A 15,412-nucleotide genomic window follows, 5' to 3' on the forward strand; every position below is an offset into this window, starting at 1 on the left:
TCCACTATCTACGACTATGGTTTCCATTTGCTGGTGTGCTTCATTATGAATAAAAGATAGAATTCAGTATTGAGGAATTCAGAAAATGTGATAAATCATAAAGTAAAGCAGTGTCTGAGAATAAAGGCAAATAGATTGAATTAATCGAGGAGATCAGCTGTTTCATAGTCCATGGGGTCGTTCTGCTCGTTTGTGGTGTTCTCATCATCAAGGAGGTCGTCACCTTCCAGGTTAGCAGCATCGACTGGCTGAGTCATGTTGGCTTCAGCAGGAGCTTTTCCGTACTTCTGGTATAGATCGCAGTGGATCTTGGGGGTGCGACATTGCTTTGTTGGGTGGTTGAACATCCCACATCTGGTACAAGCAGAGTGATCGGGGTTGGTGTGGCGGGTCGGCTTGGTGATGCCTCGACCACGACCAGGACCATAACTGAGGTTAGGTCGGTTGCCGCGACCATGTCCGCGTCCACGTCTTCCACGTCCATGTCCTCGGCCATTACCACGTCCATTACCACGTCCACGGCGGTGATCTGAGGATCTATCGGGTTGAACATGGTAGGACTCTTGACGAGAAGCTGGGACAGGAGCCGATCCCGGGGGCCTCATAGCGCTGTTCCTCATAAGCAGCTGGTTATTCTTCTCAGCGAGGAGAAGACAGGACAACAAGTCTTCGTACAATGTGTGTTTCATTGCACGGTATTGTTGTTGGAGCACAACATTCTCTGTGCTGAATGTGGATAATGTTTTCTCGAGGAGATCATTATCTGTCACATCCTCGCCACAGAGTTTCCGGATGGCAACAATACGAAAGAGTTCGTTGTTGTAATCATCTACGGATTTGTAGTCCTGGAACCGAAGGTTCTTCCAGTCGAAATCTGCCTGAGGCAATTGGACCATTTTCTGATGGTCATATCGCTTTTTCAGCGCTTGCCACAATTCAAGTGGATTCTCAAGAGTGAGATATTGCTGCTTAAGGCTCGGGGCCAGATGATGGCGTATGTGACATATCGCCTGAGACTGTCCCTTACGGGATGCGGTGTTACCGTCGGTAATACACGCATCGAGTTCTTTCGATGCAAGGAACAAGCGCATGTCTAGGGCCCACTCGAGGTAGTTATCCCCGGAGACGTGAAGGGCCTCGAATTCACATTTCTGAATGTTTGACATCTGAAACATGAGATTGATTTTGTTAGGGATTGTTTTGAGAAAATTTTGAATGCTGATGATGAAACTTTCTATTTTGAGAATCTTTCTATTTTAGGAAAGTTTCTAAATTTGGAAAGTTTCTAATTTGGGTAATTTTCTAAATGAGGAAAGTTTCTATGTCGGGAAAATTTCTATATGAGGAAAGTTTTTATATGAGGAAACTTTCTATTAGAGGGAACTTTCTCGGAAATAGTAAATTTTAAAGGGTATGGTTTTAGTTACCCCGAACATGATGTCGGTTTAATAGCTGTGATTTAATCGGTTAAAGCCGAATATAATTTCGGTTAATGAGATCAGGTTTAGCCGGTTTTAGGCGGTTTAGGAGGAACCCTAGGGGAGCCGAATATGATTAGGGTTTTATCTAGGGTTTTAACGGTTTGGAAAACATATTTTGGATGTGATTTCGAGATCTATAGGATCTGTGGTCGATGGTTTTAATAATTTCACAAGGACAACAAAGAAATCACGTGAAAAGGACTAGGGTTTAAGCATTATGACTTACGATTTTGAAGATTACAAAATCGTGAATCAAGCTTAGGATTTAGGGTTGATTTTCTTAGTTTATTCAATCAAGTGTTTCAAGCAAGAGAATCAACAATCAAATAAGCTGCAACAAGCTTATTAAACATGAAGAAAATCGAATAGGTTTATGCCATAAACATGGCCAAAAACGGTTGTTAGGTTTTTGTAGATTAGGGTTTTATAAAACGAGTTTAAAACCTTTGAACATGCATAAACTTGTAATTTAAACAAGCAATCAACAAGTTATCAATCAATCATCAGAGTATCAAACACTTTCAATCAATTAGAGATCGATTTTTTTTTTTTTTATAGGGTTTTGAAGTGTTTAAACAACAGGTTCTATGGCTCTCAGTTTTAGAAGATACCTTTTCCACCTTTGGATTTCTGACAGGCTAATGAAACTGGGAGCTAATAGACCTCAGTTAGCCGCTACAAATTCCAAGGATTGATCACCAAAACTGGAGAAGCTGCTGGTTGAAAAAGGAAAAACTCGGATCTGGTTTTTTTTTTTCGGTTGATCGTCGTGTACTGTAAGTGTGCGTGAGGGCGCGTCCGACGTTGGATCGACAAACGGTTTTCACCAGTAGATTCGTCTCGTCGAGGGCTTCGATTTGATATGTAGATCGTCTTATGGTTCCTCACGGTTTGGAAGATATACGTCTTTTAAGTTTCGACTTGCTTTTAGGGTTTTGGTGGTGGCCGGATTTATTAGAGTTTTTCGCTCAGAGAGTCTTATCATGCTGATAACGTGTTGTGAAAACTTAGAAACTTTATTAATCACTGGAATGTATATATAGAGTATATAGGAAATCTAGGTTAAGTACAATGCCCTGATGGGCCTAATGGGCCGGTATAAGAGTCCATATATGATATATGTGTTATAACAAGCTTTTCTTTTTTTAATCCAATGTGAAAGAAAATAGAATTGCAATTGTACCATTCAAACTATGTACAATGAATCATCATGAGAAGCATATAGAAAAAAAAAAAAAAATGTTGCAAATTGCATTTTCTTTTTCTGTTTTTTCTTTCATCCACCTATGGGTTCAGAATTAAAAACAGCTTTTGCCTTCTTTTTTCTTGCCTCCATGCCAAAGGGAGCAAACAAAAAAGAGGATGATGAAGAAGAAACAACATAACTGTTAAGTAGTTTTAGGAAAAAGTATCATAATCAATTCCCATTGCATCGGTGAATCACACCATTACTACTACTTCCTTGCACTTGCTTCCTCTGGTTCTGCGGGTTAATCCGGTCAAGTCCCCATATCCTTATGGTTCCATCATCGCTTGCTGAAGCCAACATGTGAAGGTTCGTTGGGCTCCAGCTCACGCAGTTAACCGCTCCTGCATGGCCTGGAAGCTCAAGGATTAACTTCCCTGTAGATCTGTGCCATATGTATACCTGCAAATCACAGAAATGTGTGAAACCAATGATTCTGAGGACAGATACTGGAATCATCATTTGCTTATGTTCTGTCTAAATTAATCAAATGATGAAAGAAACAACCACTCCTTAATCCTGAGGAATAATTCAGAGAACAGACCGGGTTATCATCATTTGATTAGGCTATGCATTTTTTATGTGCTTATGTGATGATACTATGCGAAGAAAAGAGCTGATTTTGACCTGAGAATCCTCGCTTCCGCTAGCAATGAAAGCTTGTTTATACCCACCAAAGCATGATCTGATGATAAATCGTGAACGCTTGTGGCCTTTGTATCTCGCCACAATCTTGGGGTCACCTTCGATATTCCAGAGACGTATTTCCTGGTTGAGGAGATTAACCAGAAGATATTTGTTGTCATTCGAAAGCGAGAACGAGGTAATCATGTCTTCCTCTTCGATCAATTTCTCAACTGTCGCTTCCCTATCAAACAGGGATATCACGGAATCCTTGCATACACTTACGAGCCACTTTCCGTCATCTGTCATTGCTATATCTGATACCTTTTGTGTCCTCTGACCTTTCCAGCATTCCATCTCTCTACCATCTAAATCCCACATGCAGATGCTTCGGTCTGTCATCCCGGCGATTATTCCCTGCCCATCCGGATACCATCCGCAAGAAATGGGACCGATACCACCTTTTTCATACATGTGGACACAGTCTCCTGAATCAACATCCCAGCGTCTAATAACCTCTTCTGATCCACATGTAAGAACTTGACGATCATCAGGACTCCATAATATCGCAATCACGGGTTTCTGATGGCCCACAAGCGTATGCTTCACTGAAATGTGCCCATCTGCGTTGATCTGAAAATTTAAGTTCTAAGAGAATCAGCAAACAGGTTGCCTCAATTAGGAAAGGTGACAAATCTAAACTTTTAATTGGTTAGCCAGAACTCAGTTCAGGTGAGCATTGGATGGTAAGTCAGCGTTACCTCCCATATAATTGCGGTCTGATCCTTGGAAGATGAAGCTAAATATTTGCCATTATGTGAGAATTGCAAGAACCAAACTTCATCAGTATGCGACTCCAAGATCTGAACCATTCACGTAGAGAGAACTTAACGAATGTGATTTATGTCATTAACGCACACATGCACTGCTAGTCTGACTAAACTACAAACATAAAAAAAAAAAAGAGGCCACAGAAGTAATTAGTTAATTAGAGGAGCGTGAGTACATGTGACAGCAATGAAATGTTAGCCAATGATGGAAAAGAAATAACCGAAAAGGAAAAGAGGCAGCAGATTGAGACAATTATCATCTTCTATTTCTTTCTCGATGACCTGTCAAGGAAGTGGAAACGTTTGCACCTATCGGCTAAAGATATGCCACTCTCCTATAGTCTCGACAAACTCATGATCACTAAGAAACGAAACAACAACATGAAGGAAACGTAAGCAACAATCAAGCAGTCTAACCTGAACAGTCTGAGAAGGAATTTGGTGCTTTCCGCATTGATGGTCGGAATACAAAGACAAATCCCTATCCAAAGTATTATGGAAAACACAAGAATCCCGCTGAATATGAAGGGAATTTTCAACTAAACACTCCAGCCTCTTGTCTGGGATTATAACCGAAGCAGGAAGCAAGTTTTGCAGTTCCTCCAGAAGCTTGGACCTTGAATTCACACTTTCTTTACCTGGACCCGAAGTGGTATGTGATATAAAGTTTGAAGGTGATATAAGGGAGGAAGCTAGCTCATGAACACGCTTTGTATTAATGTGAAGAGGCACAATCTCGTTCCTCAAGGTGCCTAGCGCATCAACTATATTATCAATTTTGAGAAGCTCTAAGAACTTTTGCTCTAGAAGCAAGAATGACGCAGATTTGACAGCGTTTTCATCAAGCAGACCGATTCTGTGCAATGTTACAACACTTTCATCCCATTTCCCGTCCTTTACCTGCTGCAGAAACACCTTAACGAGGGAATGATGCAGAGGAATTCCGGATTCTTCCTCCAACATAGCCCCGGCTTTATCATATCCAAGTGAATAAAGAGCCCTAGTGATTATCCTAATGAATTCAGTTTTTTTAATGACCCCTTTGGAGCCGATAGTTTCATCATCCCCTTGGGAGGTCAGAGGCCTTGCCATCAGGTCTCCCAAAGAGTTGTTCACAGTACTACCTCTAACAGATGAGTTCCCGGAGAAGCTGTTGGGTTCGTCAGCAAGCCGTTTAGCGCGTTTCAAAGGAGGTTCAGTATCCTCCACAACTCCCATGAAATACCTAGTTCAGCCCATAAAACTATTCTGCAGAGAAATAAAAGCTTTTGAGTGACTGCACATTAGATCCATAACCAAAGAAATGCCCTTTTGCCAGAATGCAAGTTAACAGCACCAGAACAGTACAAGGTTACTAATTGATCACACAATCAGAGATATGGTATAAAAGACGAGAAGCCATAAACAGCAAAAATTGATGTAGATCTACTAGCAAGACATAGCAAGGAGAGATTAACATTCAACCATCAAGAAGAGCATCAAACCCAACTGATCAAAACTATAAATTTGTTGCACTTCACTTTGTTCGATCGGAACAACCACCTCTTTTGATCGTTTCACCGATGAAACAGAAAATAAATCAGTGAATCGAGATACACCCAGTCGATCTAATCACAATAGCCAATTGCGAAAACTAGTCAATCAAACCACAAAATCGACACAGTACACACATAGGGCCCCCTAAAAGATGAGCAATCACACAAAAAAAAAACCCCAATTCGTAGAATCAACATCGAACTGAATAGAAAACGGGACAGTGCGTGCTGAAGAAGATGAATCAACGATCTAACAAGCAAAGAACTAGAAAGGGGGTAGGAGAAAAATCCAATCTTACCAAATAAGAAGCAAAACCCAGGAAGCAAAAAAAAGATAAGGTTAAGAGACAGCCCAGAAACAAAGGGGGGTAAACCGCTAGAGATGCAAAAGCGGTGAGAAAAAGATAGAGAACGGAAATTCTGAGAAAAGAAGAGAGAGAGAGAGAGAGAAGATATGCGTTAAAGAAGAAGAAGAAAAGAAGAGAGAGGAAGCGACACAACAACAAGGGGAAAACAAAATTAAAAAAACACAAGAAGGAAGATGAAGAAATGAGGCGTGGCTGATCAGCGGCTGCTCTCCTCCCAACAAAACACAATGCATTTTCCAACTTTTTATATATTTCCTTCGTCTCTTTTTATATTTTTCACATTTATACCATAATTTTGCTTGAAAGAATGGTAAAATTGGAATTAGCGTAACAAATGTATTAGGTGTAATTTGGTGCATATTCATTTCATTGGAAGATAAACAGATAATTAAGCAGAATCATTTCAAAGATATTGCTCTGTTTTTTGTATTATTATTATTGTCCTCAAATGTTGATAAAAAATCTCAACATCTTAAGGAAAATACGAAATATATTTTCACTTCACCAATTTCTCAAGAATCTCATAGTAAAAGTATTCACATCTTTCAACCTATATATCAAAAAGTAGATATCATCATATCTCTCCTTAGAGATTAGTGTATCTTCTCTTTGGATTATTTGTTTGAAATATCCCTTTGTTCCAGCCACTTAATTAATCACAATGGAAAAAAAGAAATAGTGATAGGAAGTGCCTGATTCATTCTAAATCTTATTTTTAGGAATCTATTAGCTTGCTTCTGACAGAGCAATATGGATCAAAATAGGGGCATACACGAACACAATATTCAAATGAGCTTCTACTGATTCATGGTAATATATATATATATAGATATATATATATATATATATATTTATGTTGGAAAGGTGTAGAAGTTGATGAGGTGAAAGTGAGAAATGGAGCCTTTGTGGTAGGTAGGTTACGTTCAACCGGTCACGGTCACATGCAGCCGGAGATGCTCAAAGTTGTAACGTTCGTCAACTTCATGTCAATTCTAACTTGAAATTAAAATCACTACTCTCTGTCTCTCTATCTACGTACGTGCAGGAATAGATTAAGCAGACAAATTAAGAGACGCTAAGGACAAGTCATAGGCATCCGGGTTTAAAATATATCTCCATGCATTTTTGAAGATATAAACTCCATATGGGTGGGTATTAAGTATTAACATTTGTATGTCAGTGTAAAGATAACTACACCAAGGAGTTGCTCAGCCATGATGCATCATTTATTCTCATTGTTTCCTCTAGCTCGTTTTATTTGTCTGCTTCTTGGTTCCTTTTTTGTTCTATGAAATCAAAGGTTAACAATAGTTACATTTTTAGAGTGATACTCTAACTTTCTTAGATATATATCGTATTAAATTAAAGAGTACAACTCTTCTTCTTTGAAAGTACAATAGACTGCTTAATTTTTTGGGCTTTAACATATTTTTAAGAGAAATACCTAAATATGGTAATCAATAATTCTATTTTTAATGGGTAATAAATATTTCTTTTAACAATCTCTTTTAACAAGTAAAAGGTAACGGGATAAATCAATGTTGTAAAAAAAATAATAATTAAACTTTATATTTGACCCGTACATACAAATATGAAGTAATTACATCATTGACCGAAAATAACAACTTTCCTATGATCCAAAAAAAAGATTTACTACTTCACCTCCTAACACTGCTGTGTGCAGATGATATTTATGTTTATTTGGGCTTGTATTGATAGGGAAGGCCAATTAATAAAAAAAAAATATGTCAAGTGAAGAAAAAAAGCCCAACTAAATTACTACCGTTACAATTCAAGATGGTGGAAAATTGTTTGTCTGCCAAAACGTCGACGTTTAGAAACCAGAGCCTCATCATATCTTACTTATGTGATAAGCGAGATCACTTATCATATCCTGATACTACTATAAACGGAATAACTTATCAGATAGTGCTTATAGGTTTGTTTCCATTGATGCTCACATTGTCAGTTTCGAGCGTCTCTCTTGTTCGATTCAAAATCCCTAATCTTTCTCTTTCTTTTCAACTTTATCATTAAATTACTTTTGATCTCTCTATAAATATTAAATTGTCACCTACAAGTGCTCAAAAGCAAATTCAAGCGAAAAGAAAGAAAAAAAAACCTATCTCGCTCTCGTTCCCAGATTCTTCAATCTCCGAAACCTCTTCTGAACATAGAATCTCTCGCTCTCGTTCCCAGATTCTTCAACCTCCGAAACCTCTTCTGAACATAGAATCTCTCGCTCTCGTTCCCAGATTCTTCAATCTCCGAAACCTCTTCTGAACATAGAATCTCTCGCTCTCGTTCCCAGATTATCTACTATCTACAGGTACTTCTTTGACTATGTTCTTTCTTCTCTTCTCCTTTCATTTTCCTGGATTTATAATATATTTTCTGTACTATGTTGTTTTCTTAGGTTTTACGACTTAATTAGCGCATGATTCTATGTTCTTTTTTTTTTCTTTTTTCTTTTTATTTTTTCAAGTAATTAATTTTATGGATTTTTTTTTTTTTTTTTTTTCGAAGTAAGATATCCTCTGATTTATGCAGATCTCATTTAATGTATGTGTTTTGATCTCGTTCGCAGAGCTGTACAGTAATGTCTTCTCTTAGCAGGGAACTTGTGTTCCTGATTCTTCAATTTCTCGACGAAGAGAAGTACAGGGATACTGTTCACAGGTCTTCTTGTTTTCTTTTTCTTTCAACTCGCTCAATTTTCAATCTGCAAAATGGGAATTGAGAAACTGATAATGCGAATGTTAATAACCCCAGATTGGAATTGGAGTCTGGTTATTACTTCAACATGCGTTATTTTGAGGAATTGGTGACTAATGGTGAGTGGGACGAAGTGGAGAAGTATCTGTCTGGGTTTTGCAAGGTTGAGGATAACAGATACACGATGAAAATTTTCTTTGAAATCCGAAAGCAAAAGTATCTGGAAGCCTTAGACAAGTAAGCTCCATATTCTGAGCATTGAGTATTTTAGTTTGCAAGTGGTATGTGCCTCAGTACTTTTGTTTTCCTTTTGGAAAATGTAGGCATGATCGTGCAAAAGCTGTGGACATTTTAGTCAAGGATTTGAAGGCGTTTGCAGGTCTTAATGAAGAACTCTTCAAGGAAATTACCTTTCTTCTGACATTGGATGACTTTAGGTTCTCAGAACTTTGACCTACAACATGTTTCACCATAGATGCTTATATATGATCGAGATTATCATTCACTGTTACATCAATTTGCAGAAGCAATGAACAGCTCTCCAAGTACGGGGATACAAAGTCGGCAAGGGGTATTATGTTTGGTGAATTAAAGAAGCTGATAGAGGCTAATCCACTTTTCCGCGACAAACTTCAGTTTCCTGCTTTGAAGAGTTCAAGGTTGCGGACTCTAATAAACCAAAGGTGCTTGAGAATTTTCTGTTATCTTTTAGTCCAACCACATTTTCTTATTGATTAAAACTTGAAATTTACTGGAATTTCTCATAGTTTAAACTGGCAGCATCAGCTATGTAAAAATCCTAGGCCAAATCCTGACATCAGATCTCTATTTCTTGACCATACTTGCAATCAACCGAATGGTGCGCGGGCTTCATCCCCTGTTACAAATCATATAATGGGTGGTGTTCCTAAGATTTCAGGGTTTCCTCCAATATCAGCTCATGGTGTAAGTGCCGAATAATAATGTTGCCATTACCACGGTATGAAAATGTCTTCTTTTATGCTGTAATGTTGCCACGTTTTTGGACAGATGTTTCAGTCTGCACCAGGTGCACTTCCCGCTCCTCTTTCAGGATGGATGGCTAATCAATCCGTCGGGCCTCATCCTTCTGCATCTTCAGGTCCTATAGGCTTGGCGTCTCCAAACAACGCAGGTTGTCTATTTATTGTGAATGCTTTGTTTTATATATCTGAAAGTTTTCTTGGCTTCCCATTCTTGAGAACATTTGTAGGAGATAGAAATTTATGGAAAACTAATCATAAATAGACCAGCCCCAGCCAATGCCATGTTATTACTTATCTTACTATTTTACTTTATCTATCACAAATTTTGAAATCCGTTTATTTTAACAATTCTATGGATTTGAAACATTGTGTTAGCTGCTATCTTAAAGCGCCCTCAGACTCCTCCTGGTCCTACGGAATATCAAACTGCTGATTCGAACCATGTTTTGAAGAGGTCAAGGCCGTGTGGAACCTCAGAGGAGGTACTCATCAAGAATTAATCTATCTCTGAAGTATCCAAGAGTTGATACAAGTGTCCTAGCTATTCTTATTAGAGAGAACTAGAATTTTCGATTTACGTTTTATATTTGTATATGGATAATGAAAAATGTAGCAGATGAGCTTGAGAGATAGCATTAACATTCCAAGCATTCTTTTTCTCAGTGGGATTAAGTTCTGGTGGTTTTTAATTAATTTTTCAGGCGAGTAATATTCCAGTAAATAGTATGCCAGTTCCATATTCTGGCCATCCCCTGGGACATAATACTTTATCACTTGATGACTTGCCCAAAGTAGTTGTTACAACTCTTGCTCAGGGTTCACTTGCTGTGAGCATGGACTTCCATCCAGTTCAGCAAATTTTACTACTGGGTATGTCATACTCTCAAACGTGCAGTTTCTGTAATGTCATTTCTTGCTTTTTTTTCTTCCTTTTCATCGATTAAGGGAACTGAGAATATATGTTGTCAGTTGGTACAATTGGTGGTGATGTTTTCCTGTGGGACTTGGGTGCTCGTCAAAGGATTGCGGAAAAGGGTTTTGATGTCTGGAAGCTTGATGCATGTTCAAAAGAATTGCAGGTTTACCTCTCACCCTTTGGATATGTTCCCGTACTCTAAGAAGAAGTGCTTTAGTTTTTTTAAATTTGTGGACAGGCATCTTTGAACGCTGATGAGACGGCATCTGTAAATCATGTGGCATGGAGTCCCGATGGAACTCTATTTGGTACGTGCCAACTGTTCTCCAGAAATTTATTAACTTTAAGAGCAGTGGATAAATTGTGTTATTAAGTTGTAAAGGTTATTCACAGAATAGAAGAAATTGTTTAGCTTTAAGAGCAGTGGATAAATTTTGTGATTAAATTGTAAAGGTTATTCACCGAATAGAAACAGTCTTAAAACATGGAAAACCTGCACACTGTTTTCATTTTTCAGGGGTTGCATACTCAAAAAGCATTGTACATATCTATTCCTTTCACGGGGGCAGTGACATACGAAATCATCTGGAGGTTTGTTTTACTAATTATTCCTTTCATTCATATCAGTCACGGTAGTTGGATACTAGCTTTCCGTATGTTCATATCACCATAGCTTTACAATTTGGTTTACTCTTTCCTCTGATTGCAGATTGAAGCTCATACAGGAAGTGTTAACCATCTTGCCTTTTCATATCCTAACAAGCAACTATCTGTTGTTACTTGTGGGGATGACAGAATCATTAAGGTTTGCCTTTCTGACTATCATGTTCTATTGGCACGTTAATGGTTGCGCATGACTTACATGAACCAAAATAATCCAAAGGTTTGGGACGCTGTTACGGGGGTTAAACGGTTTACTTTTGAGGGTCATGAAGCTTCTGTATTCTCTGTTTGTCCTCACTACAAGGAAAATATTCAGGTAACAAGTATTGTTTCTTTCTTGGTTGTTGTAACTTACAATCAGTCTGATATGGTTGCTATGATTCATTTGTCTGTCATGACATTAAATACCCTTGGATATAATTGTCGCTTACTGAATGTAGTGTGTATACATTTAACTATTTAGACTTGAAGCCCCTGTAACGAGTGAAACTATCTCTAATGCATTCTAGATCCTATGCAGTTTGTCTTCTCAACAGCAACTGATGGAAAAATAAAAGCTTGGTTGTATGATAATTTGGGTTCAAGAGTTGACTATGATGCACCTGGCCATTCTTCGACAAGAATGGCATATAGCAGTGATGGAACAAGGTTCATCTAACTTTCTCAAATATTGTCAGCATTTCGTAAAGCATACTGTTGTCTTTTCCTTTGAAATTTAAATCAATTTATATGTAATACTACAGGTTGTTTTCCTGTGGTACAAACAAAGAAGGCGAGTCATTTTTGGTGGAGTGGAATGAAAGTGAAGGATCCGTAAAAAGAACTTATCACGGCCTTGGAAAACGGGCTGTGGGGATTGTGCAATTTGACACAATCAAGAATAGATTCTTAGCTGCTGGTGATGAGTCGTCTATCAAAATTTGGGACATGGACAACACAAATCCTTTGACAACTATTCATGCAGATGGTGGCTTACCGGTAATATTACTGAATGATTGTGGCCTCTAGCTATTTCTACTACTTCTTAAGTAGCAGCTAATTCGTCCTGCAAAACCTGCAGGCTTCTCCTTGTGTGAGATTCAATAGGGAAGGAATACTTTTAGCTGTCTCAACCAATGACCATGGTGTTAGAATTCTCGCTACTGATGATGGAATTAGGTTGCTTAGGACAGCGGAAAATCGTTCGTTTGGACCTGCACCGGTCATGAAGGTATATTTTCGTGGATACAATCTCTGTGGACATTGTACGCAATTTGCTAACACAATCTGGTGTGCAGGTTTCTGCAGGTGGATGTTTTGGTTCTTCGAATGGAAATGCAGGTATAACTATGGCAGATCGATCTACCTCGTTTGCAGCTATGGAGGTGGGTTTAAGTCTGAATTTGGGTGTGTTCCTTTTAGCCTGGTGATTATTCAGTGTATGACTAAACAGTTTTAACTATTCAGAACAATGATGTGCGAACTCTGGCTGATGTGAAGCCCAGAACCGCTGATGATTTAGGTGAAAGATCTAGAAACTGGAAAGTTACAGAGATTACAGAGCCATCTCAATGCTGCTCTTTGAGGCTCGCCGACAATGTGATAGTGACAAAGGTAATATATTATAGTTGAAGCATGCTTCTATCTGCAAGCTAGTTGCTATCTTCATATAACGAATTGGTCAACATTTACAAGTGAAGAAGTTATAATCTTGTTACTCGACTTAGATATATCTTGTAGTAAGTAGTAACTGAATTTGTGATTTGTTATGTTGACTCATGTTTTCTGTGGTGGGAGTTTCAGGTTCCCAGATTAATTTACACAAATTCTGGATCTGGATTATTGGCCTTGGCGTCTAATGCAGTGCACAAGCTGTGGAAATGGCAGAAAAGCGATCATAATTTGGCTGGAAAGGTCCCCTTGCCTCCTTGTCTTAGTGTCGTTTTTACATTGTTAGGTGGGAGTTGCGTATTTGTTGTTTCTGGTTGTGATCACTAAGCAAATTATGGCCTTCATTTATTTTCTTCTAGGCAACGGCTAGTGAACAACCAGTATTATGGCAACCTGCAAGTGGGATTATTATGATGACCAATGACACAAGTGATTCGAACCCTGAAGAGTCTATTCCCTGTTTTGCCCTCTCGAAGAATGACTCCTACGTTATGTCAGCTTCAGGAGGGAAAATCTCTTTGTTCAACATGATGACATTCAAGGTGACTAACCATATCTTTCTTTTAAAATTTCATTCAGCCTTCAGGAGACGGATCTTTGTTTTATCAGGATGGCATTTTCGAAAAAGTTCAGAGTTTTTTTTGTTTTGATTTTTTAACATTCAGAAAAGGGAAGTATCCGGTTGCAAATCTTAAATCACATTCTTATAATAAGGATAAATTTAAAAATATTCATGCTAATGCTGCATTTTCTAACCTATAGACTATGACGACGTTCATGCCTCCACCGCCTGCAGCTACATTCCTTGCGTTTCATCCTATGGACAATAATATCATTGCCATAGGCATGGAGGATTCATCTATCCAAATTTACAACGTTCGTACTGATGAGGTATTGATTGGGATGAACAGATGATGATTAGCTGGGTTGGTAAAAATCCTGAATATATAATGACAAGTTGCAATGTTTTTTATGCACTCGCTAGGTGAAAACCAAGTTGACTGGTCATCAGAACAGAATAACAGGACTTGCTTTCTCACAGACCCTGAACATTCTGGTTTCGTCAGGTGCTGATTCACAGGTAAGAGTATTGTGTTGTGAATTTGGCTTTTCAATGGGCACTTGGGAAGTTAGGTGAACTTGGTTACATTTTGGGGGTTTGTAGTTGTGCATTTGGAGCACAGATGGATGGGAGAAGCAAAGTAGCAAGTTTTTGCAAGTTCCACATGGAAGATCAATGCCGGCTGTTTCAGAAACCCGAGTGCAGTTCCATCTGGATCAGATTCATCTGTTGGTGGTGCATGAAACGCAAATAGCAATTTACGATGCTCAAAAACTGGATTGGTTGAAACAGGTATAATAAGATTTGAATGAAACTAGTGTGTATTGCAGGCTCTCTCGGTATGAACCAGTTAATAATTTCACTGATATCAATGGAAACAGTGGTTTCGACGGGAAGCAACTGGTCCAATCACATCAGCTGCGTATTCATGTGATAGCCAGTCGATCTTTGTGAGCTTTGAAAATGGTAGTGTAGATGTCCTCACTGCTTCAAATCTCAGATTGAGATGTCGGATTAACCCAACAGCTTACTTGCCTTCGAACCCAAGGTGACTAATTGTCTCCTCTTTCATTATTTCAAAGTAGGGATCAAGTTTCGACCAAAAAAAAAAAAAAAAAGTAGGGATCAAGTAACTATCTTGTGACATTTTGTAAATGTGGTTTTGCAGCGCAAGAGTATATCCGCTTGTGATCGCAGCTCATCCATCGGAGACTAACCAGTTTGCAGTAGGGCTGAGTAATGGCGCAGTCCACGTGCTTGAACCATCGGAAGCAGAAGGAAGATGGGGCACTTCTCCTCCTCCAGTCGAAAACGGAGCACCAGCTGACAACAACTAACCATAAACATAAAGCCCGTCGTCTTTATCAGAGAGATTATTTCATTTCATCATAAAAGTTTTGCAGACTTGCTCTCGTTATAGGCGTTTTGTTTCAAATCTTAATCAGAAGATTAGTTATCAAAACCTTTAGCTTTTTTTTTTGGTAATTACTGAATGAATATACAAACCCAAGTAAATTCCCGACTTCTTCTTCTGCCATCTGAATCTGATGACATCGAAACATTTCTGTACAATCACTCGTTAGAAGAATGTCACATCTATTGATCCCAGGAACCAAATATCAATATCCTCTACTATGTAATAGCATAGATCTTGCACCTTTCTTCCCTTGGGCTCTCTGCTCTTTTATAAGTTTTTGTGTTAACGTAGAAATTGAAACCCAAATCTAGCGAACCCATTTTTTTGGGATCCGCAATTTTTTATAGGAAACAAAATAATTGAACGGCTGAGATCGGTCTATCTTTTAATCTAAAGGTTGT

General features: G+C 38.5%; 2 protein-coding genes across 3 annotated transcripts; one reads left to right on the plus strand and one right to left on the minus strand.

Annotated features, from left to right (window-relative positions):
* Positions 1–2,713: 2,713 nt before the first annotated feature.
* On the minus strand, positions 2,714–6,303 carry LOC18019614 (WD repeat-containing protein 26 homolog). 2 transcript variants are annotated; one of them, XM_006399296.2, is made up of 5 exons: positions 6,016–6,303; positions 4,599–5,424; positions 4,113–4,214; positions 3,355–3,984; positions 2,714–3,129 (listed from the first exon to the last, which is right to left on the minus strand). In XM_006399296.2, the coding sequence occupies exons 2-5, from the start codon at positions 5,397–5,399 to the stop codon at positions 2,899–2,901; spliced, it is 1,764 nt and encodes a 587-aa protein (XP_006399359.1). In that variant the 5' UTR covers positions 5,400–5,424; positions 6,016–6,303; the 3' UTR covers positions 2,714–2,898. The 2 variants fall into 2 exon arrangements, with proteins under 2 accessions (XP_006399359.1, XP_006399358.1); XM_006399295.2 differs by having other exon boundaries at positions 4,599–5,429; positions 6,016–6,302.
* A 2,022-nt stretch (positions 6,304–8,325) lies between these two features.
* LOC18019615 (topless-related protein 4) lies at positions 8,326–15,147 on the plus strand. The gene is made up of 26 exons (XM_006399298.2): positions 8,326–8,413; positions 8,672–8,763; positions 8,857–9,036; positions 9,123–9,236; positions 9,324–9,482; positions 9,567–9,744; positions 9,829–9,952; positions 10,179–10,285; positions 10,505–10,673; positions 10,773–10,882; positions 10,958–11,027; positions 11,237–11,310; positions 11,429–11,524; positions 11,603–11,698; positions 11,903–12,030; positions 12,126–12,360; positions 12,443–12,592; positions 12,660–12,746; positions 12,829–12,975; positions 13,165–13,275; positions 13,392–13,574; positions 13,795–13,923; positions 14,018–14,113; positions 14,198–14,386; positions 14,476–14,642; positions 14,763–15,147. The coding sequence occupies exons 2-26, from the start codon at positions 8,684–8,686 to the stop codon at positions 14,929–14,931; spliced, it is 3,348 nt and encodes a 1,115-aa protein (XP_006399361.1). The 5' UTR covers positions 8,326–8,413; positions 8,672–8,683; the 3' UTR covers positions 14,932–15,147.
* Positions 15,148–15,412: the final 265 nt, after the last annotated feature.

Source organism: Eutrema salsugineum, unplaced genomic scaffold (genome assembly GCF_000478725.1).
Source record: "Eutrema salsugineum unplaced genomic scaffold, Eutsalg1_0 scaffold_2, whole genome shotgun sequence".
Taxonomy (NCBI): domain Eukaryota; kingdom Viridiplantae; phylum Streptophyta; class Magnoliopsida; order Brassicales; family Brassicaceae; genus Eutrema; species Eutrema salsugineum.

Coding starts and splice junctions, on each gene's coding strand:
- LOC18019614 (XM_006399296.2), bottom strand. CDS start 5,399: ATGGGAGTTGTGGAGGATACTGAACCTCCTTTGAAACGCGCTAAACGG. Junction 4,215..4,598: donor TTCCTTCTCAGACTGTTCAG/GTTAGACTGCTT, acceptor TGAATGGTTCAG/ATCTTGGAGTCGCATACTGA. Junction 3,985..4,112: donor AGACCGCAATTATATGGGAG/GTAACGCTGACT, acceptor TTAAATTTTCAG/ATCAACGCAGATGGGCACAT.
- LOC18019615 (XM_006399298.2), top strand. CDS start 8,684: ATGTCTTCTCTTAGCAGGGAACTTGTGTTCCTGATTCTTCAATTTCTC. Junction 9,745..9,828: donor CTCCAATATCAGCTCATGGT/GTAAGTGCCGAA, acceptor GTTTTTGGACAG/ATGTTTCAGTCTGCACCAGG. Junction 9,953..10,178: donor GGCGTCTCCAAACAACGCAG/GTTGTCTATTTA, acceptor ACATTGTGTTAG/CTGCTATCTTAAAGCGCCCT.